At 46.5% G+C, this 24345-nt stretch overlaps 2 protein-coding genes across 2 annotated transcripts; both read right to left on the bottom strand.

The window, feature by feature from the left end:
- Positions 1 to 7257: 7257 nt before the first annotated feature.
- On the bottom strand, positions 7258 to 12054 carry LOC123131980 (probable polygalacturonase At1g80170). The gene is made up of 2 exons (XM_044551718.1): positions 11395 to 12054; positions 7258 to 8640 (listed from the first exon to the last, which is right to left on the bottom strand). The coding sequence occupies exons 1-2, from the start codon at positions 11818 to 11820 to the stop codon at positions 7489 to 7491; spliced, it is 1578 nt and encodes a 525-aa protein (XP_044407653.1). The 5' UTR covers positions 11821 to 12054; the 3' UTR covers positions 7258 to 7488.
- Positions 12055 to 13853: 1799 nt separating this feature from the next.
- Positions 13854 to 17530, bottom strand: LOC123131979 (BOI-related E3 ubiquitin-protein ligase 1). The gene is made up of 4 exons (XM_044551717.1): positions 17174 to 17530; positions 16915 to 17080; positions 15485 to 15828; positions 13854 to 14702 (listed from the first exon to the last, which is right to left on the bottom strand). Exons 2-4 carry the CDS (start codon positions 17063 to 17065, stop codon positions 14142 to 14144), a joined length of 1056 nt encoding a protein of 351 aa, XP_044407652.1. The 5' UTR covers positions 17066 to 17080; positions 17174 to 17530; the 3' UTR covers positions 13854 to 14141.
- Positions 17531 to 24345: the final 6815 nt, after the last annotated feature.

Raw genomic sequence — 24345 nt, 5'->3', positions numbered from 1 at the left:
GCGGCGCACTTCCCCGTGCAGCTTTTCATTTAGGGATAGGCTGCCGTTTGTTTAGTCACTCGCAGATTTGTTGCATCTTTGTGCTGATGCTTTCGGTGCTGGGCACTCTGCTGGTAGAGAGTAGAGACACATAAAATTTACGCGTATGTATGCTGATGTTGAGCCCTATGGATGTAAACATTCTTCTACTTAATGAAAATGGGCAGAACAGTTGCCGGTTCATGCAAAAAAATAAAGATGTCTGCACTGCGTTGTGTGCCCAAGTGGACTTTTAAAGTAAAAAAAATCTGACTACTGCATACACAGAAAATAGCCAAATTTTGTTACTCATAGTCCACTGGCCCACTCGCTCAACGCCTGTCTTGTAGGCAACATCTACTCCCACTGCCCCAAGTTTGCTGCATGATCAATATGCGACACAAGCATCAATCAACATAATGTTTCTCCTCTCTTCTCCAACACCAATTTAACATCCAGTACCCAGCTGCCGTAGGTTGTAGCCTTTTCCTGATGGATGGGCTTGTTTGCTTTTGTTGCGTTATGCCTATACGTTCATGTGTGCTCCTCTCATACATCATTATTCGTGAGAGATTTTTTGGGGTGGTTAGTCAGTTTTGCAAGGAGCATTGCATTTCGTTACATCTCTCTCTCTCTCTCTCTCTCTCTCTCTCTCTCTCTCTCTCTCTCTCTCTCTCTCTCTCTCTCTCTCTCTCTCTCTCTCTCTCGCTCGCTCGCTCGCTCGCTCTCTCTCTCTCAACATTTAATACAGAGAGAATATTAGATATGCCACGCCGTTCTCCCAACATTTCATGCCCAAGCCAGGTCACGACATGGTAATTTTCGATAAAGGTCACGACATGGTAATAGCCACACGAGACAGTGCACTCCCACGAGGCAGATACGGGAAAAAACACCCCTGAACTCCCTATGTCTTCCAATCCTAAACCCATGGACAAGCAAGCAGATATTCACCAAAATATGCCATAGACAAGATGTTAACATATACTGGTGAAATCTCTCTCTCTCTGTCTCTCTCTCTCTCTCTCTCTCTCTAGGCCAGAATGAAGCCACAACATAGTTCTAGCTTCAGTTCTACCAAAGTTTGCTAAAACATGACTAGCATGATTTTTTTTGAAACGGAGGCAAAAGATTTGCCTTATCTATTAAATAAGGAGAGAATAGAGTTTAGAGTTTTACAACACACCCATAGGTACGGCATGACAATTACTCGCCCGCAAAAATACACCCTAATTTCTTTGCACCGGCGGTCACCCAAAGCTTGGCCTCGTCGACGATGGCGGCGAGTAGGATGGTCGGTGGCGCACTCTTATGACACACCCGAGCGTTTCTTTCCTTCCAAATGGTCCACGAGACAAGCATGGTGAGAGAGGCCAAAGCTTGCCGGTTGGGGTTACGGTTGTCGGTTCTTTTGTCCCACTATTCAAAGACGGATTCGTCCATGTGCCACTCGGACGTATCCATGTGCGTGAGACCAAACAACTCAATAAGAGACTTCCATAGCCGAATCGTATAGCGACACTTGAAGAAGAGGTGGGCACCCGTTTCATGTTCCCTATTGCAAAGCTTGCAGAGGCCACAGTTTGGCCAACCCCGCCTCTCTAAACGATCAGCGGTCCAAATCCTATCTTGCAATGCCAACCATGCAAAAAATTTGACCTTTGGAGGTGCCCATGCCTTCCAAACCATACGATCCAAGGGGGAAAAGTCAAGCCTAGGAATTGAGCCTGGTACGCGGTGGCCGCTGTGTATATCCCGTCGTTCGCGTGCTTCCAGACGGTGGTATCTTCGGTTTGCTCGCGTAGGTGAAAATCATTTAGGAGCATCCATAGGGTGAAAAATTCCTGAATGTGGGCAGCGGAGACAACCGCGATGTGGCTGATCTTGAGGATCCAAACGTTCCCCTTGAGGGCCTCACGAACCTTCCAGTTCTTTCTTGTCGAGGCCGCAAAGATGAGAGGTGCAATATCCTTGGGTTTGCGTCCAAGGAGCCACGGGGAGTCCCCAAAAGGCGTTTTGGCGCCATCTCCCACCGTGATAGTCGTAGAGGCATAGAAAAACTCGTAGTCCTCCTCGGTGCAGGGGTTTCCCAGTCCAACCCATAATTTGCGGGGATCGTTCCATTCAAACCACAGCCACCGCAGCCGCAAAGCACGCGCAAATTTGTCGGTGTTGAGCACTCCAAGGCCGCCGTAATGTTTTGGTCTACAAACCACTTCCCAGTTAACCTTGCATTTGGCTCCCGTTGTCTTGTCTGCACCGGACCAAAGGAAAGCCCTCTCAATCTTGTTTAGGCTATCAAGAGAGCCTTGAGGCACGACGAGGGGCGTGATGGAGAACACCGCTTGGGAGGAGATGACCGACCTAACAAGTGTCGTACGGCCAATGGTAGTGATGTTTTGTCCCTCCCAGGTCACCAGTTTCCCGGTTGCCTTATCCTCAAGGTATTGGAAATCCACCTTCTTTAACTGCCAAACTGAAAGTGGTAAGCCAATGTATTTTACCGGGAAAGAGGTCCGTGTTGCCGGCATACTGTCAAGGATTTGCTCGAGATTGAGGTGGTTGCAACGAATAGGCACAACCGAGCTTTTCTGGAAGTTGGAGCAAAGGCCCGTCACGTCCCCAAAGCCTCTCAGAATAGAGGCGAGATTGTCGATGTCCCGCTTGATGGGAGCCACAAAGACCGCTGCTTCATCCGCATGCAGGGAGGTACGCACCATGGGCCTGCGACCACGGATCTTGTGGAGGAGTCCCTTTCTCGTCGCCAAGTCGAGGATCTTGTGCAAGGGGTCAATTGCCAGAACAAAGAGGAGGGGGGAAATGGGGTCTCCCTGTCGGAATCCACGACTGTGCTTGACCGGAGGACCGGGCAACCCATTTAACATAATTCGAGATGAAGAAGATGATAATAACGCAGCAATCCAAGCCCGGAATTTTGGAGGGAAGCCCAATCGTTGGAGAAGTTCCAGGATGTATCCCTACTTGACCGAGTCAAACGCCTTCTTTATATCAAGCTTGAAGAGGAGTGCGGGCGTTTTGCATTTATGAAGACGTCGGGCGAAATTTCGAACATACATGAAGTTGTCATGGATACTTTTCCTTTTGATGAATGCACTCTGGGCGTTGGAGACAAGATCGTCCATGAATGCACTAGCATGATTTTGGTTCCTCCTAACATGAGTAAACAAAAATTCCCCATTCCCCATGAGATGCTAAATTTTGTGGACTATCATCAAGTACTTGGAACAATCCATTCCACTTGCAATTCGTTGCATTTCAGCTAGTTAATTTGCTTTTTGTTGAGGCGTGCCTTGCCTCGCCAACTCATATTTATATGATACTTAACCAAAAATATAATATAACTTAATGGATACATGTATTATTACGCAAACTATAAAACACTAAGCTAAAATACAGAAAATAAATGAGATGTTACCTGCCACTGTTATTTTTATTAAGAACAACTAGAGTTGCTCGTTGACTCCTCATGTAGTTTAAGTTAAATGATACTCTATTCCTTCTTTTTCCTAGATGCCCATCCACCGTTTGCAAGCGGAAAATACTCCCCAAATCCATGGAAATTACAAAGGGACTGCTCGCTACTTGCCCGCCTCGATAAATCCGCTAATACTCTATTGCTCCTGAAACATTCATATGATTAAGTGTACTAGCACCATCACAAGAATAAAGCCTACCCCTTCGGAACCACAGTTTATTGCTTTGCTGCCCAGGCACATTGATTGGCTTCGCATGAGAACAAGACTCTGGCTTGTCTAAACCGAGCAAAGTTTAGATCCGTATCCAAACAAAATAAAATTGTTTTCTTTAACAGTTATTCCACTAGAAGATTTGAACAACACATAAGTAGAAACCAGACAAGCGAGTGCATGTTGTTTTCATGTTTAGTGTTTGATTAGTGAAGAAAAGCGAGGATCACGTCCATGCGAGAAGCATATGTGTGTGAGAGAGAGATAGAGATAGATGGAGAGAGAAAGGGGAAGGGGGCAAGCCTATTTCCTCTGTTGACACTTATTAGTCTCCCTCATATTTTGAGTTGAATTTTAACCATAGATTTAACTAGCAAAATATAATTCATATGATACAAAAATTATATTGTTGGATTCTTATTTGCATGAAGTTTCTAAACAGTGCTTTTTTTGCAGAGAGAAATAGTGCTATTTTTACTGCATACAAATCATATTTTACTAATGAAATGTATAATTAAATTTTCATTCAAAAGTCAAAATACAAGAGGACCTATTAAATTCGAACAGAGGGTGTAGTTTTTATTTCTCTTCTACGTTGCACTCTGTTTTTCCAGCAAGACCATCAGATTAGTCAGTTGATTCTTGCAACCTTCCCGCTTGCTTGTTAGATTGACTACACCCGGATTGGCCCAAGCTCCAAAAGATAACTGTAGAGGAATAGGATGCAACTCTCAATGTATTGATTGGAGTACATTGCTTGTGTATAGTCTTCTTCCTCAAGTATACACAAAAAGGAAGACTTGGAGTACAAAAATATACGTGCTAAATGCATATACTCAACAATGACAAACAACCGGACCGGCACGGTGGGCTGTGTGGCCGTGGATACCTCGGGCAACTGGTGACGTCCATGGCGAGCAGGTGAACAAGATGGCCGGCAGGATCGCGGCACCCTGGTCATCCGAAGACCCCTCTGCGGCGGCGCTAATGGAGCACCGAGGCGTCGGGCTGGTGGCCGTGTCGCCCCACAGCGGATGTGTGCTCCGAGGTTCGCGTATGGCCTTATCCTGATGTTATGTTATTGAGGGGAGTTAGCGATGGAGACAAACTATGTGCGTTTTCTATGTCTACTGAAGGTGCAGATCTCTGCATGCCACTACCATGCAAAGAACTCGATACGCGCATGCAGATGCAGCAGGGGCGAGGAGGTAGTGGAGGGTAGCGTCGAACCGTCCCTGGCTCTGCGGTCTCTCCAAGTTGTCCGCCTCCGTCCGGTGCAGGGGTATCGATGACCATACGACGCCTTTCCTCGCCCAGCAACGCCCACGCCTTCTCGCTGATCACGCCGTCGCACTCCTCTGGTCGCGGCAGGCATCCTCCTCCTCCCTCCTCCATTGACGGCACCACTCTCCACCAAAAAACCCGCACTTTCGATATTATTTTGAGCTTCCATAGAGTCGACCAAAGTTGTTTCTCTGACGATGATGTCTCCGATACCGTCCCTTCCTCTAGAGAGTTATGCTCGTTGCGAGCCACAAGAGAGCAATAGGCTGTTTTAACAGAGTATTCGCCTGATCTTTCCAATGCCCACACAAATTGATCTTCTCCGCCACCAGCTCGCAAAGGAATGTTAATTAAGAATGGTTGTAGGATCTGGAGCCAGAAAATTTCGCCTAACAAGCTGTACATCCCATTGTCCCGAGGTCTGATCAATAAGATCAGATACAGATACCAACAGATCATTGCCGAGACGTCTCATAGGCTTGTGCGTAAGTGTTGAAGGTATCCATTGATCATTCCAGGTAGAGATCGTGGCGCCACTTCCAACCTGTTTTTATCAAGCCTGTGTCCAAAGCTTTTCGTCCAGCAATGATGGCTTTCCAAGTGGCTGAAGACGACTTTGGAGCTCCTGCTTGCATAAAATCAGAATCTGGGAAATATTTCCCTTCAGAACTCGAGAGGAAAGCGATTCCGAGTGTGTTATCAATCGCCATCCGTGCTTGCCTAGCAGTGCCAGATTTAAGTTGCTGAAACTGAAATGACCCAATGGCTTGGATTACAGATCTCACTTACCGACTTGATCTCGCCCCTTAAAAAAAGCAGCAACTTTATTAATTAGAAACAATGGTTACATGATCTGTAAGAAGAGGTACAATATTTTTCATGTGGTATCGAAGAGGTGATCAACGAAATCCGGAGTGACATGAAACAATGGTGCCTCACCGGAACGAAATGTTTAGTGCCCCCGTTTAGGGACCAAACGTGAGATATAGTCATGTGGTATCGAGAACGAGGTGGCACTCCTCTGTTCTCAAAGTTGTTTGTTAGCTCTCTGGTCACTTGGCCACAGTTTTGTAAACTCCTTGTCCTAAATCAATGAAAAGCCAATATGTACTAGATCGTTAAAAAAATCATAGGCCTCGAACCAGTCCCTTGTCACGGAACATTTCGCTAACCTAGAAAGTTCATGAACTACCTTATTTGTTTTCCTATTACAATGCTCAAAACGAGTAAGAGGAAAATCACATGCTATAAAAATAGCAATCATCAAAAACTATCGCCGACGCTCCTGCGGAATGTCCTCCATTCTTCACTGTGTCAATGACTTCCATATTATCAGAGTTAATAACGAGACGATTGCATACCATCTTTTCTGCAAGCAAGAAGCTAAACCTAAGAGCCAATGCTTCCACTGTCAGTACATCAGCACACCAATCAGTTTTCCAGTTTCCGCCAACAATGAATTTTCCTTTGCCATCTCTGAATGCATCACCAGCTATGCCTTAAGTAGATCATGATCAAAGGAGCATCCATATTCAGTTTAACAAAACTCATAGGAGATCTGCTCCATCCCCATTTCTCCTAGTTGCATTAGGGGAGTGGGCATTCACACAGTTTTCCATTATAGCACGGATCCCCATAGAAGTACGGTACGCCTCTTGAAATTTTCCCTCATGAAGCAGCTTACGTCTATCAAGTGATTAGGGCGATCAATTCACGTGCATTCTGGAGGCCCAATATAGATAGTTCTTGATCTGGTATAAGAAGTAAGAATTCAAGAACTGCTTCTCCCGCACGATCAACAACACAAGCTTTCTTAATCATCTCGTACATCCCAACTTATCACAAACCTCTTTTGCCTTCTCACAAAAAACAACAACACATGTTTGTATCTTCTGGCCCACTCGAGCGTGATGGGCAAATGGGCGAAACTTTCATGTGTATGTTGGCAAGTGTAACACGGCATGGGAGAGTTCCACGTAGCGTACACCAAAAAAAGTTGTTAACCTTTATCGGACAAGCTAATTTCCAGTATGTCATCTCCAATAAAATTGATCTCTTTAATGGAGAAAAAAAAATATCCCGAGACATCTCCAGCATGTCATAATGCACATGCATTGCTACGGTGAGGAATTCTTCCAAGTGCGTCGCAGCAAACATTACAGTTCCTCTCCTGCGTCTCCTGCCAGTTCCTTGAAAAAGAGGTATACACACTTTTGCTTAATCCTCAAAAAGTTAATACTAGATGTGCTTTAGCAAAACACACTCGTCTGTAATAGATAAGCAGTTCTTTCTTCATGGACATGCATGTAACATCGTGCATCTTAATTTCTTTGTCGATACATCAGACGATAGATGCACACAAACAAAAAAACCTAGTTAATTAATAATTGCAGCATCGTGACAGCTTGGTGAAAATTCAAGGGCATGTCCGACACGTAGGTTTAACACATCCGTACGTGCCAAATCCCATGCATGATTTTCACAGCTCGGCGTGCAGCGGCGCGTCCGTCGTCGACGGCTCCTCCGCGCCCAACTTCTGCCCTCCGCCGCCGCCGCCGCACGCGTTGTTCCTGAGGCAGTCGACGGCGGGGCGGACGGGGTCGTAGCCCAGCCCCATGGCGCAGTTGCACACGGCCTGCACCTCGGCACCGTCGTCGCCGAGCAGGTTGATGTTGCTGAGCACGATGTCGCTGCAGGGCACGGCGTCGCTGCAGGCGAACTTGATGGCCTCGTCCCGCGTGGCCGTGCCGGAGATGTTCCGGTACGAGACGTTGCTGACGGCCACGTTGCTGGTCTGGTTGGCGCACGCCGTCCTGGCGTCGCAGTAGAACTGGTCGATGATGATGGGGTGGTCGACGGCCTCCACCAGCACGTTGGAGAAGCGCACGTTGCGCACGTACCCGGCGCCGCCCTGCCAGGTCTTGATCCGGACGCCGTTCTGGGCGCGGGAGATGCGGGCGTCGTCGAGGGTCACCCCCTCCACGGCGGCGTAGGAGCCGCCCCGCCCCAGGCTGCCGATGCTGATGCCGTGGCCCGGGTCGCACACGATGCCCTTCATCTTCACCGCGAAGCTGGCGTTGGAGATGGACACGCAGTCGTCGCCGGTGCCGATGCGGGCGCCGGTGATGGTCACCGCCGTGGACTCCGCCACGTGGATGCCGTCGGTGTTGGGGCTGTCCCCCGGCGCCTGGATGGCCATGCCGTCCAGCCGCACCCCGCGCGACCGCGACACCGTCAGGTGCATCTGCTGCGCGTTCTGGACGGTCAGGCCGCGCACCCGCACGCCCCGGCACGAGTCGATGGTCACCGCCGTTGGCGCGCCCTTGCACGGCTTGGACCGGTCGATCTTGCAGGAGTTGGCCCACCATTTGGAGCCGGAGCCGTCGATGACGCCCCCGCCTTGGATGCGCGCGCCGACGAGCCCGCCGAAGAGGAGCCACAGACGCGGGCTCCTGGGGTCCCACTGCGACGGCTCCTCCGGCGCCACGATGGTGCCGTGGATCAGCACCACCAGCCTCTCCTTGCACGGGCCCATGAACCGGCTCGGGCCGATCTTGTAGCGCCGGCCTTTGGGCACCACCAGCACCGCGTCCTTGAGCGAGCACGCCTTCTCCCACGCCTTTGCGAATGCCTGGTGAGATTTAATTCATCAAGCATCAGCTAACTCAACATTTCACTTCATTCTGTTACTGAATTAATTAATTAAACCATGGAAGTAAGAACATATGAATCGTACACTTCTCGACTTCTCGTGCGTTATTTTCTATAGAGAAACAAAAACCGGAAACATGAAGCGTGGGAGTGGGTTCATAAATCATCATTTTCTTCGATTAGGTGTTTGAGAACTCGAATTTGATATCTGGTTTCTTCTGTATTAGTAGAACATGTAGTTCTTCCACGGTTCCACCTGCATGTTCATTTCTGAAGAGGCTTGTTATTCAATGAGATAAGCGAAGATGTTGCAGTGAGCCTTTTCTTTTGAAGCTAACAGGGAGTATATTTTTGGATTCAAGTTTTGGAAATTTTCCAGCTATGACCAAAATCACTGGATTTTACTCCCTAATATCAAAAACGTTCTTATATTATGGGACGGAGGGAGTAGTTTTCATTTTGGCCAAAGAACCAAAATCACACTTGAGTACTGCCCCGTCTGCCTCGGCGACTTCGAGGACGGGGACAAGCTCCGGACCATGCCCTGCGCGCACTCCTTCCATGAGTGATGCCTCTTCAGGCTGCTCAGCGTGAACTGTGTCTGTCCGGTCTGCGGGTACAAGATCCCGGGGGAGGAAGAGGAGTTGTGGCTCGGAGGGGACGGAGATGGGACCAGCGAGACATGAAAGATCGGTGTAATGCAGGTCTTGATCAGACTTACCAAGTTTATTGATGTACTAGAAGAACGTTTTCGTTTAAATCTTAGAAGGCAATTGAGCTAAACCTGATGGAGATGCAATGGATTTCGTATTTATTCCATAGGCACTAGTCCTTGAAACGTAATGAACTTCAACCCCGTCTTTTGATATCAAGTTTATGCTCATCTGCTCGACTAGGTATACCTCATCTCGTGTTTTTCAGTAGTTAACAAGATTCTATGATTCTAACCTCTATGATTCTACGATTTTGGTTAGTATAATCCAGTGGCAGAGCCAGCAAAATCAAATGAGGAGGGAGGGGTGGTATTGTCAAACCTTGTTGGGAAGGGCCAATCTGGCAAAAAGCACCATTTTAGCAACCAAAAAAATCACTATTACTATTCATACTAGTCTTAATCAATGATTCTGGTTGGTTTGGGGGGGGGGGGGTCCTGTTAGTTAAGATTCTACGATTTGCAATCCTATCATCAGAGCTCTGATCTGATTCAAAATCACAATTTTGAGTACCTTGTTACGTAGTTATGGTTAGGTTTGTGTCTCCTCCGATGGATGGAGGCGACGGTGGTTTGAATAAGAACTCCCCAGTTCTAGCTCCATCTCTAGCTCTCGGTGATGCATTGAGACGTGAGGTCAAGGGGTATGTCAGCTTTGTCTTCGAGTGCACCCTTGAGAACAATGTTTTGGTGTGCCTTGGTGTTGCTAGCGACGTGCCAGTGGTGGCGGCAACATCTAGGGTATTTGCTCTCTGGCTCGGACCTTGCTTCAATGTCAACTTTTCGAGTTGATGAGCATCATTTTGGGCAGCACTATAGGCGGGTAGTTGGCGGCCGGATCCTTCACCGCTCTAATGCCAGCTTCACCTTCAGGGCGCTGGTCTGCTTGGATGCTAGCCTCGACGACTCCTAGCCGGCAAGCAACAAGGTCGGACCCGCTCCAGCAGCGGCGCGCCATCGGATCCTTTCGGAGGTAGAAGGTGCTCCGCTCCCCAAGGGCCTAGATATAATTTATTGTTTGTTTGTTTTCCAGGGTGATTTGTAATGATGGAGTTTGGTTAAGGGATCTGGTGGCCTTTTACAAAAAATTAAAGAAAATGAAATATAACATGTATAGTTCTCATCTCCTTGCATTGAAGGTTCCTTTGAGTAAGCTTGTTTCATTTCTTTTCCTCTTTGCCAATAAATACGATTAACAATGAAATGGGCAAAGCCGTGGCTTTGTTAAAATATAAAAATTGAAATATTAAGTAGCAGTACAAGTTAAATATGCAGAGGCACGCGTGCACGCAAATCATATTTTGGTTCCTTAAAAGGTTGAATCTCTCAACGAGATCTGCACGCCGCCATGTGGTGGATGGTGATTGAATGATCGATGAGTCAGTTAAGCTAAGCAACCGCCATCGCTATCAAATCCCTTTATCTCTTTCTATGATTACTCTGAACAGGTCAGCTCACCGATCAATCCAAGAACACAGGGAAAGTGTGGCAATCATCATAGCCGCATTTGTAAGGCATGGATACCCATACGCATGTGCATGCTTTTCTTGCGGCATCAAGCAGAGTCCGAGTGATGTATACAGTGATTTGGTAGCTATATACAGTATATTTTACAGAAAACTTGTAAGCCAACAAAGATTGCAATGCATCTTAGCTAGCTATAAAAAAAATTGGCCTGTTGGTGATTAATTAAACGTGGATGTGGGTTGCAAGTTGACTAATCCGTTCTCTTGTGAAACAGCCAACACCATAAAATTATGAAATTATTTTAACCTAACTGAACTTTTCGATTAGAAAAAGAAAAGGTGAGCTCGATCGTCAGGAAACGCCTCTGCAGTTTCTTGCCGGCGGTTTCTCACCATTCCCATGCACCTGCTGCTAAGGATAGCAGTTCTTATCGTCACGCCATGGACGATGGGATTAGGAACGACCGTGCGTGCGTGTCACGACGTTGGCATGAACAATTATTCTGCACGTCGGTCGAATAATGCGCAAGTACGCAAGAGAGAGGAGCATGCATACCTCTGTGTCGTCGGCGCAGCCGTCGCCCACCGCGCCGTAGCTGTCGACCTTCACGACGTTCCTCTTCGTCTTCTTCTTCTTGTTCGGATTCGGGCATCTCGTCACCCCCAGCATAATGCCATCTTCCCCCTCCTCCTCCTCCACCATCTCTTCGACCTTTTCGTCGTCGTAGATATCACCATAATCATCGTCGTCATCACCGTACCATCTGAGGTGGTCTTCCTCGTCCCCGCCGCCTCCGTCCGTCCACAGCTTCAAGAACCTCTTCTCAAAAGCCTCGTCCTCGCCGGCATCGACACCATCGGCAACGTCGCTTCCCTCGGCCGCAGCCACCCTCGCCATGGCCATGAACACCAACACCAGCACCAGCACCAGCACCAAGAACAACGGCACTGGCCTCATGCCACTCCTTCTCCCTCGCCCCATTTCGACCTACACGGTCGATCGAGCCGCGCGCTCTAATGGCGCAAGCTAGGGGCAGCTAAAGATCGTGCACATGCGTGCGTGTGTGCGCGCCTTGGCTTGGCTTACAAGGGTTCGTACCTGCGACAATTTATAGTGGGAGGAGCAAAGCATGAGGAGAGGGAGGAGGCGTGGTGTGCTCGATGGTCGTTTCTCCTCTGGACTTGAAGTGCAAGTGAATGATAGCGGTGTGAGACAGGGCGAGGTGTGGTTTATGCTTTACTCATCCCCTGCAAAAGGTGGCCCACTATGCATGTATATATCCATCCTTCTTGTACTAGTACATTTCATGGGCATGCTCCTACCGTGAAGTGATTAAACAATGCTACACACGTCAAGGAAGAGGTTATCATTGGCTCAAAGGTTGATTAGCTAAGTTGTAGTTCCAATCGTGAGAGGAGGACAAGTCATAGCTAACTATTTCTTGCGAGAACTACTAGATGGATCCATCCATGGCCCTCTTTTGGAGAGGATTAGGGGACCTTTTGGATTGTCTTTACATTAACGTTGATAGCTTACGACATGCTTAATCAATCATTCTTGCACTCCTCATGTATCAAAGTGATACCATAGCAGGTTTGGAAGTTTAACGTTGATAGTTTATAATTTTCTTAAGATTATTGTGTGCTCCCCGCAAAAAATAAATAAATAATATTGTGTGTGTGTGTGTTGTTCGATTTGTGGTAGAGCGACCAACGTGTATTTTTTTCCTATAGGCTCTTTTGAAGTCTGTCAAATTTGATTTGAAAATCTTCATCGCCTCACAGTCACATGTACATATTAGAATAATCACATGGCTCGCTTATGAGTAGCATTCGAAAAGCATGATAGTAAAATCATAATCGTAGGATTTTAGAGACTCTACGCAGATGGCTCTCATTAACCACGGCCACCTGGCTGCATAGCACCAACATTTCATGATTAGCGGTTGATGATGTAGCTCCACGATTGGATTCTCGCAATCAAGCCTGGTAGCGTCTCCCGCCCCATTTGCAGTCCACTCCAATCCTTCCAAGAGCCGGCCAAATGATTGCAAGGAATAGCGGACAAAGATGACAGTTATCCATCCCATTTTGTTTTCCAAATCTTTTTCTCTTCTTCTCTTTCAATAAAAAAAAAATCAGTCGAGAGGAGATGCCAAGTGGCAATGAAAAACCACCGGGGGCTCCCTGATCCGCAAATTTGCATTCCGATCCCGGACGACCTTATTTTCGACCAGAGGGGCGAGGCTCACCCTGAATCACGACAAAATAGTACTTCCTCTGTTCACTTTTATAAGACGTTTTAGACAATTCAGACAGTGTCTAAAACAGTTCAAAGCTAGCTGTCCAAAACGTCTTATAATAATGAACGGAGGGAGTAAAACCGTTCTTCGATTGGCCCTTTTATAAGACGCTGCATTTGGATGATCAATCTTATTTTCGATCAGAGGGGTGAGATTCACCCTGAATCATGACAAAATAGAAAAACCGTTCTTCGATTTGCCCTTTTAGAAGACACTGCATTTGGATCATCGATCTTATTTTCGATCAGAGGGGGAAGATTCACCCTGAATCATGACAAAATAGTAAAACCGTTCTTCGATTGGCCCTTTTATAAGACGCTGCATTTGGATGATCCATCACATGCAGGGACGAAACTTTACCCAAAGATAGACCCGGGCGGCAATCATGAGCCGCACCGGCACCGTTTGGTTTTGCAGCCCACGCACCGGCGGTGCCATGGTGGCCTGATCAGGGAAAGATGCCCTGAGACGCACTCGTCCGTTGCGTTGGGCGTTGGCAAACCCAGCAGCAGCAGCACGTTGCGTTGCGTGTGCGTGCCTGCTGGCCTTTTGCTGCTCATGTCTTTGTTTCTCCTGTAACGGACTGCGGCCCTCATCATGGATTACATGGTGCCTCTGCTCACATTTGGCTCCTTTCTTTTGTTTCTGCATCAAGAAGAGATGTATTCGGCCATACGATCATTATCTTCCAAAACTGTCCTGTGGAACATGATGATGTCGCCGCCACAATGTTGGCAGGCTGGTTATTACCTCCGTCGAGATGGTCTGGAGTACGTTTGGAACGAAGGAATTTCGCAACAATCTGCTCATCTCTCGCTGGGTCCAGGAAAATTTTGATCGTTCCAGACCGGACCAACAATCTATGTCCACCACCAAAACTTTAGGACTACAGCTTGCTAGGTGCAAACCAAAGGCAGAATCATGGAGGGAGAGGGGCGGATTGACTATATGTACCAGAGTCATAACACCACTGTCCAATTCGAAACACACAGGATTGATGCTAGGACATGTTGATCTCAACGCTACCGCTCTTGGGGTACTGACAGACAGGGCATGCATCTGTGACCCTATCGCAGTCGGCGCACAGGCACAGGTGGCGGCAAGGCATCACCAGCACTGCCGCCTCCTTCGCTCCGCACCACTTGCAGGCTGCAAGCCCACTGCCGGCTACGCCGCTCTTGACTCCAGGGAGGAGGCTCGACTTGAAGAAGCCTCCGGGGACAGTGTTGATGTTCTTCTGGCCGGGCACAGCGCCGCTCTCCACTACGCTGTCGCCGCAACCTTCCCTGGTGAGGTTGGCGTGGTCCGCCACCACTTTCATGAGCTGGGTCTTCAGGGTGCTGGCAACAGATTCGTTGTAGAGCGCGGCTGACTGCCATGACTGGACCTGGATGGCCACCTGTCGGATCTGTTCATTCAGCTCCTGGCTTTTTTTGTTCATGGCCTCCACCTCGAGCTCCTTCTCCCTCAGCTTCTTTCCTACCCCTCTTTCGAGAGTAGACACGAGAGAAACCATCTGCCTTTGCTTCATCTCTTTCACACGCCTACTGAGTTGTTCCACCTGTGGGAAAGAGGCACACAACATAAACACCAGAAATCTCTGACTCATTTTATTTACTTTCAAGTTTCAACAATCAGAACCAAATGATGTGTTAGCTACCAGAGCCTATGACACCGGGATCACTAAGGACTGCATATACTATTACAATAAGGAACCAGCAAATTATCTTCCATATTCTTGCAATCACACCCTAGACAGTTAAGATTAACAGATACTCCCTCCATTCCACAATGTAGTGCCTATAGATTTTTGTGAAAGTCAAACTTTGCCAACTTTGACCAAGTGTATAGAGAAAACTATGTACATCTACAATACCAAACATGTATATTCTGAAAATATAACTCACGATGTATTCAATCATGTGCATTTGGTATTCTAGATTTATCTACTTTTCTCTATAAACATGGTCAAAGTTTGTAATGTTTGACTTTTGTAAAAATCTACAGGCACTACATTATGGAACGGAGGGAGTACTGAATTTCTATATGGACAAATATAACAAAAGTAGGATGACTGTAAAGTCTGAAATATGTCAATATACTTTATATTTGGCAATCAGGAAGTGCGAAGAACAACCATTTCCATGGTTAGGAAGTGGTACATAGTGATGCCACCGGAAACTACAGAATCATATTTGGATAACTCAACATTCCACACTACTGCACTGCATAGTGCTTCCATGATGAACACAAGCAAGTCCTAACAGCAAATATCACCATTGCTATCTAGGCAACAACGAGAGCTCAAATTTGGTTGATAGCTAAATTAGGATAAATATTTACCTGGCTTCTCAAATAATAGTCAATCTCTTTGTTTCCTTTCTCCATTTCAGTCATAATATCATGACCAAAAGGCGTCGTGGAAGTCAAAGAAGACATGCTTCCACTACCAGACGTGAAGGAAGAATTATGCTCATTATCCTCGTAGGACAGTTTCAGCCCAGTAGACACAACACTTGAATTACCAGTACATGCCAACCGGTCGGCATCTCCTGCATGAAAGTTGTTCAAGGACATCTGAAGCTTGAGCTTCTTTTCATCCGCTGCACAATTGCTTGTCTTTCTTGGTTGGTTCATAACATATGGGTTGCCATTTCCATTGTAGTTATAATATCCACTGGTGCCAACTGCAGTAAATGCATTGATAATTAGATGAACAGCAAGCATTTGTTTGAGAATAAGACAGCAACATGAAATGTTTAGTGCTGTGGTGAAAGGTAAAGTGCATCGAGCTACTCCTGTTAGAGCTAGAGATGTTAATCGGTAGGTTTATTCGTGGATATAAAAAAAAACTCGAGCTACGAGGGCATAAAACGTCGAAGCAAGCATTATCAAGCACACATAGATATGTAACCAATACATCTACGACAAGGATGGCAGCAAGAAGTGTGTCTTTGTTGCTAAAATTATCAAAACTCGAAATGAAATCCACCATAAACTCATCAGAGGAAAACAATGCTCTGCTAGGCATTGTACGAGGCATTAGGGCATTGCAAAAGGAGAATCAGCCCCAAAAATGCAATAAATAATAGTTTAATATTTGTGTTACACACATTACTCGCTGATAGAAATACACTGAGTAGAGAGCGAAATGGGAGGGCAAGAGAAAATGATGGAAGGAGATTATCACTAAATAACGATTGACCAATATCTCATAATACATATATGCTAGGTAAGTCACTAATAAACATATAGAGGCTACAATCTTGCAATGTGATGTGCAGCCTGATGGTAATACCATAGAAATGTGAATGTTAATGAGCAGGTTTAAGAAACCTTGCATGTATGCATCATCGTATTCATCCTCGGAGCACACAATTGAGTTCTGCACACAAGGTTTACCACCTCTATAACTAACCTAAAGGTCCCAGTCAGAAGACCATCTGATTGGGGGAAACGCCTTGTTTTCGTCAATGAAAATGAGTTGGCCAATGCACAACCAGTTCAATGCTAACATAGAACATTGAACTAGGATTCAGGGAAGCATGGGATAATGTTCTTAATATATAATATGCAATATTACTGTCCAAAAGGTGGCTAGGTTGTGCTACAAACAAGACTTAATTACAGCAGAGGCAATCAACAAGCACCAGTGGGTAGGGTCAAATTCACCACACAACATCTGCCCAACATCAGCATATAACTGCATAATGGCTCTTGCATAATGGCTCAACACTGAACTCTATAACAGGGGAAGGGAACCATCATATTACCCGCGTTGCTCCCGAAGAGCTGAAGCTGCTGCGGCGCGGCCTTGGCATCGAACATGAACTGGTTCTCGTTGACGCTGGCGTTGATGTTGGCGTTGGGGCCAGGGTAGGGCGACGAGCCCCAGTTGCCGCCTCCGAACACGTGCCCCTCCATCGCCGTATCCTTCCCCTGCAAATACCGCAGCGAGTCTGAGAGATACGGTTCTCACCACGATCGAGAAATCGGAACGGAAACGAGAAGGGATTCAAACGGAAACATTACCGGAAATGGTTCCTGCCGTGCCAGGAAGCAGGGGGGGGCGGCGGATTGTACCCCCGGACGACGAAGGCGGCCTCCGATCAGGGCCCGAACCCGATCCCGAGGCGAATCGAAACCCTAGCGGCTGTTCCGCCGAAATCGGGGGAGGCGCGGGGGGCGGCGAAATCTGCGGCGCGATTCGGGCGCGTGTGGAGGGGAGGGGAGGGGACGGGAGCGGAGACGGAGAAGGGGCGGAGCTTCCCGGTGGTGGTGGCGTCGCCGCCGATGCCGCCGCGGATTGGATTGGGGAATGCGGGCGAGAGAGGGCGGAGAGCGTTGGGAACTCCGCGATTTATTTGGTGGATTCTGTTTTATTTTTTATCGGTTTATTAAGGGGCGAAAATGGGAAGGGGAGGAAGAAGAAGAGAAGGGGTGTGGTGGACAGCCCACCTCACTGCCTGTTATTGGGCCTGGCGTGGCCCGGTGGGATTACGCAGGCCCTTCTGTCAAATATTTAGTTCAATATACGGCCCGCTGCTGCTGCCATCTGAGAAATTTAGGTACTCTCGCCTTCGGCTGTGATTTTGGCGCTGAGACGTGGAGCAATCTCGGATCTTCAAGACCTTTATATTTTTTGTCATCGTCTACTGATCATGTGGTGGGCCTTGGAAAAACACAAAGTCCCAGCAAAGTACATTACCTTCATCAAGGACATGTACGATAATATTGTGACAAGTGTTCGAACAAGTGATGTCGACACTGATGACTTCCTGATTAAGATAGGACTGCATCAAGGGTCAGCTTTGATCCCTTATCTTTTTGCATTGGTGATGGATGAGGTCACAAGGGATATACAAGGAGATATCCCATGGTGTGTGCTCTTTGCGGATGATGTGGTGCTAGTTGACGATAGTCGGACGGGGGTAAATAGGAAGTTAGAGTTATGAAGACAAACCTTGGAATCGAAAGGGTTTAGGCTTAGTAGAACTAAAACCGAGTACATGATGTGCGGTTTTGGTACTACTAGGTGTGAGGAGGAGGTTAGCCTTGATGGCCAGGTGGTACCTCAGAAGGACACCTTTCGGTATTTGGGGTCAATGCTGCAGGAGGATGGGGGTATTGATAAAGATGTGAATCATCGAATCAAAGCCGGGTGGATGAAGTGGCGCCAAGCTTCTGGCATTCTCTATGTCAAGAGAGTGCCACAAAAGCTAAAAGGCAAGTTCTACAGGACGACGGTTCGACCCGCAATGTTGTATGGCGCTGAGTGTTGGCCGACTAAAAGGCGACATGTTCAACAGTTAGGTGTGGCGGAGATGCGTATGTTGAGATGGATGTGTGGCCACATGAGGAAGGATCGAGTCCGGAATGATGATATACGAGATAGAGTTGGGGCAGCACCAATTGAAGAGAAGCTTGTCCAACATCGTCTGAGATGGTTTGGGCATATTCAGCGCAGGCCCCCAGAAGCTCCGGTGCATAGTGGACGGCTAAAGCGTGCGGAGAATGTCAAAAAAGGGCGGGGTAGACCGAATTTGACATGGGAGGAGTCCGTTAAGAGAGACCTGAAGGATTGGAGTATCACCAAAGAGCTAGCTATGGACAGGGGTGCGTGGAAGTTTGCTATCCATGTGCCAGAGCCATGAGTTGGTTGCGAGATTTTATGAGTTTCACCTCTAGCCTATCCCAACTTGTTTGAGACTAAAGGCTTTGTTGTTGTTGTTGTTGTTGTTGTCTACTGATCATCATAGTTTTGTGAGAATAAATTTACTCTCGTTCTTTTGACGGTGTCATGAGGTTAGAGAGTTTTCTATCCTCACATATCTGATGATTTTATGTTGTTGCGTCAAGCCTTTTTTGTTGATCTGATTTTTTGTGGGGGTGAAATCTTTTATTAACAACATGGTGAAGATATAATGATTTGATAGCTTACATTTGGGGATCATCCCCGGTCCAAGTACGTTCATCGATCAAGGCTTCTCATCTTTTTGGATGGCGACTCAAGGCGCTTTTAAAAAACTTTATTGGTAACGTTCGTGCGGGTGAAAGAGTGACAACACCGTTGTTCCAGTCCAATTGCAACTTCTTTACCGAAGTCTTTGGAGTATTTCTTCGAGCAGAGGTTGACATCGTGAAGAAGGTGTTTACAAGAAATTTTATTGTAATTCTTAGTCATAGAAATTACTTTGTATTTTCTTGAATCTTAGTTCTAAATCAGCGTACCTGTAATTGTTATGAGTACAAATAAAGTTACAGGTGTTTCTTAAAAAAATACAAACTGCTTTAGGACTAGTTCGGTTCCAAGGAAATTCAAGGGGGTTGAACGGGATTGGAAGGGATTAAATCTTCAACAAGTCAAAATCCACCTTAATTCCCAATCCTCTCCAATCCTCCCTCGTGGTGGGGATTAACCGAACAAGCCATTACCGAGGTTATATTCGAGAATGGAGCGTCAGAGCTATATGTTGCCCGTACCAATTACTAATATATTTTTGAGGCAAACCAATTATTTTTTAAGACAAAGGCAAAATAATTCCTAATATGTCTCACCTTTTGCGCCCGGCGCTGCTTTGTGGGCCGTCCCAGTAAGGGACGCGTTGAGGAGCGGCTCTGCATCAGTCTTTTCTTTGGTTTGTAGTTTTTTTTCTCCATTTTTTCTTTTTTCATCCTTTTTTTTGGTTTCTTTATTCATTTTTATTTGGTTTTAACGCCTAAGTTAGCTTGCACTTGTTTGCTCAGGTGACGAAGCAACGATCCCTGGACATTATATAAATAGTAAATGTATTGGTTACATTATATAAATCAGGGTTTCTCTTTCCCTCTCGCGACTATGGCGGCTAGGGCACTCATCCCCTTGAAACTTCGTCAGGCAAGTCTGTGGATCCACCTCCCCTCTATTTGCGGCTCACTGCCGGTGGCGGGGAGGGGGGTCCCGATGCCTTGCCTTCGGCTAGTAGTTTAGGTTAGGGATGTTTTTCCTCGCAAGGCGGTGTTCAGGGCAGATGGCGACTCTGCATCTTCAACCCAATCTTCCGGGCTCTGATCATCCTTGAGTTTGTTCATCGAGATCAAGTCGACGGAGCTCCGGCATAAATACATGCCATCTCATTGGGACAATGAGGTTAGGATTCTCGCCGTGTGTGCGCACAAGCAAGATTTGATGTCACCCGCTTCAGATCGTTTCAAGGGTTTAATGACAACGATTGCGGCTCAAGGGCGCTGGTCTTTAGGGGCACGTGCAAGAAGACTTCCCGACTGTAACCGGCAATGTCAAGCTGGCTTTGGTATGGGAGCGGTGACAGTGGCGTGTCGGCTGCTTGTCCAGGTTGTGGCAATGGTCATCGATGGTGCAAATTTCTCATTGTAGTTTTTGTTATATTTAGGGTGTGAATCTTTATAATAGATCTGGGAGTTATTTCATAAAAATTTCACATTTGGATGATTTTCCCCTTTCCGTTGTTTTCTCATCTCTCCTCTTTTAATTTTCCTTCTCCTTTTTATTGGTTTCTTTCTTTTTCTTTTTTCCTATTTTCTCACTTTACTTTTGACATATTGAACATTTAAAAAAATACATGGTTACTATTTTTTACCCACGAACATTCATTTGGCATACATGAACATTTTTCAATTACACAAGGAATCCTTATAAAATACATGATGGATATATCTTTAATATATGATGATTTTTAAAATATATACTGAAAAAATTGTTAATATATAACGGACATTTTTAATGCACATTTTTTAAATACTCGATGAAATTTTTTAATGCCCGATGAACATTTTAACACCCAACATACATTTTTGAATAACATGACAAATACTTATAAATTCTTGATCAATATTTTTTAGATGCACACGAAATATTTTTGAATACCCGATGAACATTTTTTTAAATGCACATTGAACATTTCTAATACACTAGTTAATTGCCCCTGCATTGCAACGGGGGCATGCATATTCTAATGATTCAACACTGATCGTGGCGGACATATACCTTACACCCACTATATTCTAGATTTTTGTTAAGATTTGATTTGAGTACGTGTAGGGGAAGGCAAGGAAAATTTTAATTTAGTTGAGGTGTTGATATGATATGATATGATTTGGGTAGTTGGGGAGGGCAAGTAAAGTTTTGATTTAGTTGGTGTTTTGGTAAGATTTGATTTAATTTCATTGAGTTAATGCAAAACATGATTTTGGTTGGATTTGATTGAGTCAATGCAGAACATGGTTTCCAGTAAGATAAGGAAAGGAAAGTACCAATTTAATTTATACTATCCCAAACCAAGGAGGGGGCGCATGTAGAGGAAAAGGCCAACTTAGAGTAAAGGTGATGAGATGAGAAGAATGTACCAAGTGGACGTGGAGTTTCTACACCTGAGCTCATATGCTCCTGTTGTGAATAGTAGAATAAATAAAATAGAAAACATTTCAAAAGGTTCTGAATTTTTTTGTGGCATACTTTAAGAAATGTTTGTTGTGCATGCAAAATTTCATCACGAAATGACATTGGTGGGAGGCATGGTAAAAAACCAAAATTGATGCTCTGAAAATGTTACTTTCAAACGCATTTTGGAGCTCTAATTTTGTTTTTTTACGACTTCCATCAATTTGTGATTTTGTGATGAAATTGTGCATGCACAACAGACATTTCTTAAAGTATGCCATAAAAAATTTCATAATTTTTTGAGATGTTTTTCTATTTTATTTATTTTACTGTTCACACCAGAGCATATGAGCTCATGTGTAGAAAGGTACTTTCGGTACCAAGTCCTGTTAAGTAGTAGTAGGGATGTAGAGAGAATTGAGATATGGTATCTTGAGACCTTTCCTAGCGAGGAGGTATGCATGAGGGAAAAGATTTTTTGCCAGATAAGACCACTTATACATTCATATTGCCAGAAAAGACCACACCCAAATCGTATTGACAAAAAAGACCACGTACATTGTGGTGGCACGTCCGGCAACCGACACGTGGCACCTGCCATCACAGCCGACGGCGGCAGCTTGCATGTAACAGGTTTTCCACCTCTGCAGCGATTCGCAACAGAATGGAGATTAGCATGTGGGCCATGCCGCCAAAGACGATGGCAGCAGCTCCTTTCCCTACTCCAGCATGCAGTCTCGGCCCACGTTCAGCGCACCCTTGCCAATCAACAAAACGAGCAGAAATTGGCCCTCCCTCCAGTACGCATATACGCCATGGGTCCGTCCCTTGGGTGACGGTTGGTTCCCGTTGTCTGGCGACTCGTAAGGCGATCTAGGGTTTTCCCTCGGTCGCCGCTCCCGTTTGTTCCCTCGCTGCCGGTGCCCACTCTGGGGTGTCCTTGGGGAGATCTCTTCCTTCGCCTGGGTGCCTGTGGCCCTCTCGTCTCATCTTGCCCAACCCATCCACCAAAAGCCTTTCACGGGATCTAGGGCTCGTGATCGTACACCACCTGTGTCCCCTAGATTGGTATTTCCGCGTCGGTAGGCCTGGTGTAAGGGGCGATGGAGAAGGTAGAAGGCCTGCTACAGAATCTGAAGCTGTCGGACAAGGAGAAGAAGCGCATCAAGATTGGCTGGGCTGGATCGAGCAAGGCAGGTGTGGTGGAGCCGCAGGCACTGGCCAAACTTCTCTCTGAGAAATCGGTGTTTGCGGAGGCGTTGGCCGAAACCCTGGCCGGATCTGGTGCCCGATTAGGGGTTTGGAGTGCAAGGAGGTTGGAGAGAACATCTATATGTTTACCTTTGGACAGGAGTCGGGGAAACGGATGGCGCTCGAAGGAGGACCTTGGGAATTTGGAAATGATTTACTCGTCTTTGAGGATTTCGTAGCAAGTAAGCGTCCGGAGGATTATGCGTTTGACTCCATCCCGATCTGGGTTAGGGTTTTGCGCCTTCCGCTAGGAATGATGTGTAGGGAGGCAGGGGAGGCAATTGGGGCAGAGATAGGTGAAGTCTTGGAAGTGGATACACAGGCGGATGGCAGGGCGGTTGGCAAGTTCCTGAGGGTAAAGGTTCGGATGAATATCAAGGCTCCTTTGATGAGAGGGTTTATACCGGATGAGGAAGAAGCGAAGGATAACAATGGTAAGGCGATGGTGGTGGAGCCGGCAAGGGAGGTAGATGAAGAGAAGTCATCGTCTACTGATCATGTGGTGGGCCTTGGAAAAACACAAAGTCCCAGCAAAGTACATTACCTTCATCAAGGACATGTACGATAATATTGTGACAAGTGTTCGAACAAGTGATGTCGACACTGATGACTTCCTGATTAAGATAGGACTGCATCAAGGGTCAGCTTTGATCCCTTATCTTTTTGCATTGGTGATGGATGAGGTCACAAGGGATATACAAGGAGATATCCCATGGTGTGTGCTCTTTGCGGATGATGTGGTGCTAGTTGACGATAGTCGGACGGGGGTAAATAGGAAGTTAGAGTTATGAAGACAAACCTTGGAATCGAAAGGGTTTAGGCTTAGTAGAACTAAAACCGAGTACATGATGTGCGGTTTTGGTACTACTAGGTGTGAGGAGGAGGTTAGCCTTGATGGCCAGGTGGTACCTCAGAAGGACACCTTTCGGTATTTGGGGTCAATGCTGCAGGAGGATGGGGGTATTGATAAAGATGTGAATCATCGAATCAAAGCCGGATGGATGAAGTGGCGCCAAGCTTCTGGCATTCTCTATGTCAAGAGAGTGCCACAAAAGCTAAAAGGCAAGTTCTACAGGACGACGGTTCGACCCGCAATGTTGTATGGCGCTGAGTGTTGGCCGACTAAAAGGCGACATGTTCAACAGTTAGGTGTGGCGGAGATGCGTATGTTGAGATGGATGTGTGGCCACATGAGGAAGGATCGAGTCCGGAATGATGATATACGAGATAGAGTTGGGGCAGCACCAATTGAAGAGAAGCTTGTCCAACATCGTCTGAGATGGTTTGGGCATATTCAGCGCAGGCCCCCAGAAGCTCCGGTGCATAGTGGACGGCTAAAGCGTGCGGAGAATATCAAAAAAGGGCGGGGTAGACCGAATTTGACATGGGAGGAGTCCGTTAAGAGAGACCTGAAGGATTGGAGTATCACCAAAGAGCTAGCTATGGACAGGGGTGCGTGGAAGTTTGCTATCCATGTGCCAGAGCCATGAGTTGGTTGCGAGATTTTATGAGTTTCACCTCTAGCCTATCCCAACTTGTTTGAGACTAAAGGCTT

The sequence above is a fragment of the Triticum aestivum genome, chromosome 6A, assembly GCF_018294505.1.
Source record: "Triticum aestivum cultivar Chinese Spring chromosome 6A, IWGSC CS RefSeq v2.1, whole genome shotgun sequence".
Classification (NCBI taxonomy): domain Eukaryota; kingdom Viridiplantae; phylum Streptophyta; class Magnoliopsida; order Poales; family Poaceae; genus Triticum; species Triticum aestivum.
Note: the sequence above shows the minus strand (reverse complement) of the source record. Positions and strands in the feature narration are given on the sequence as shown.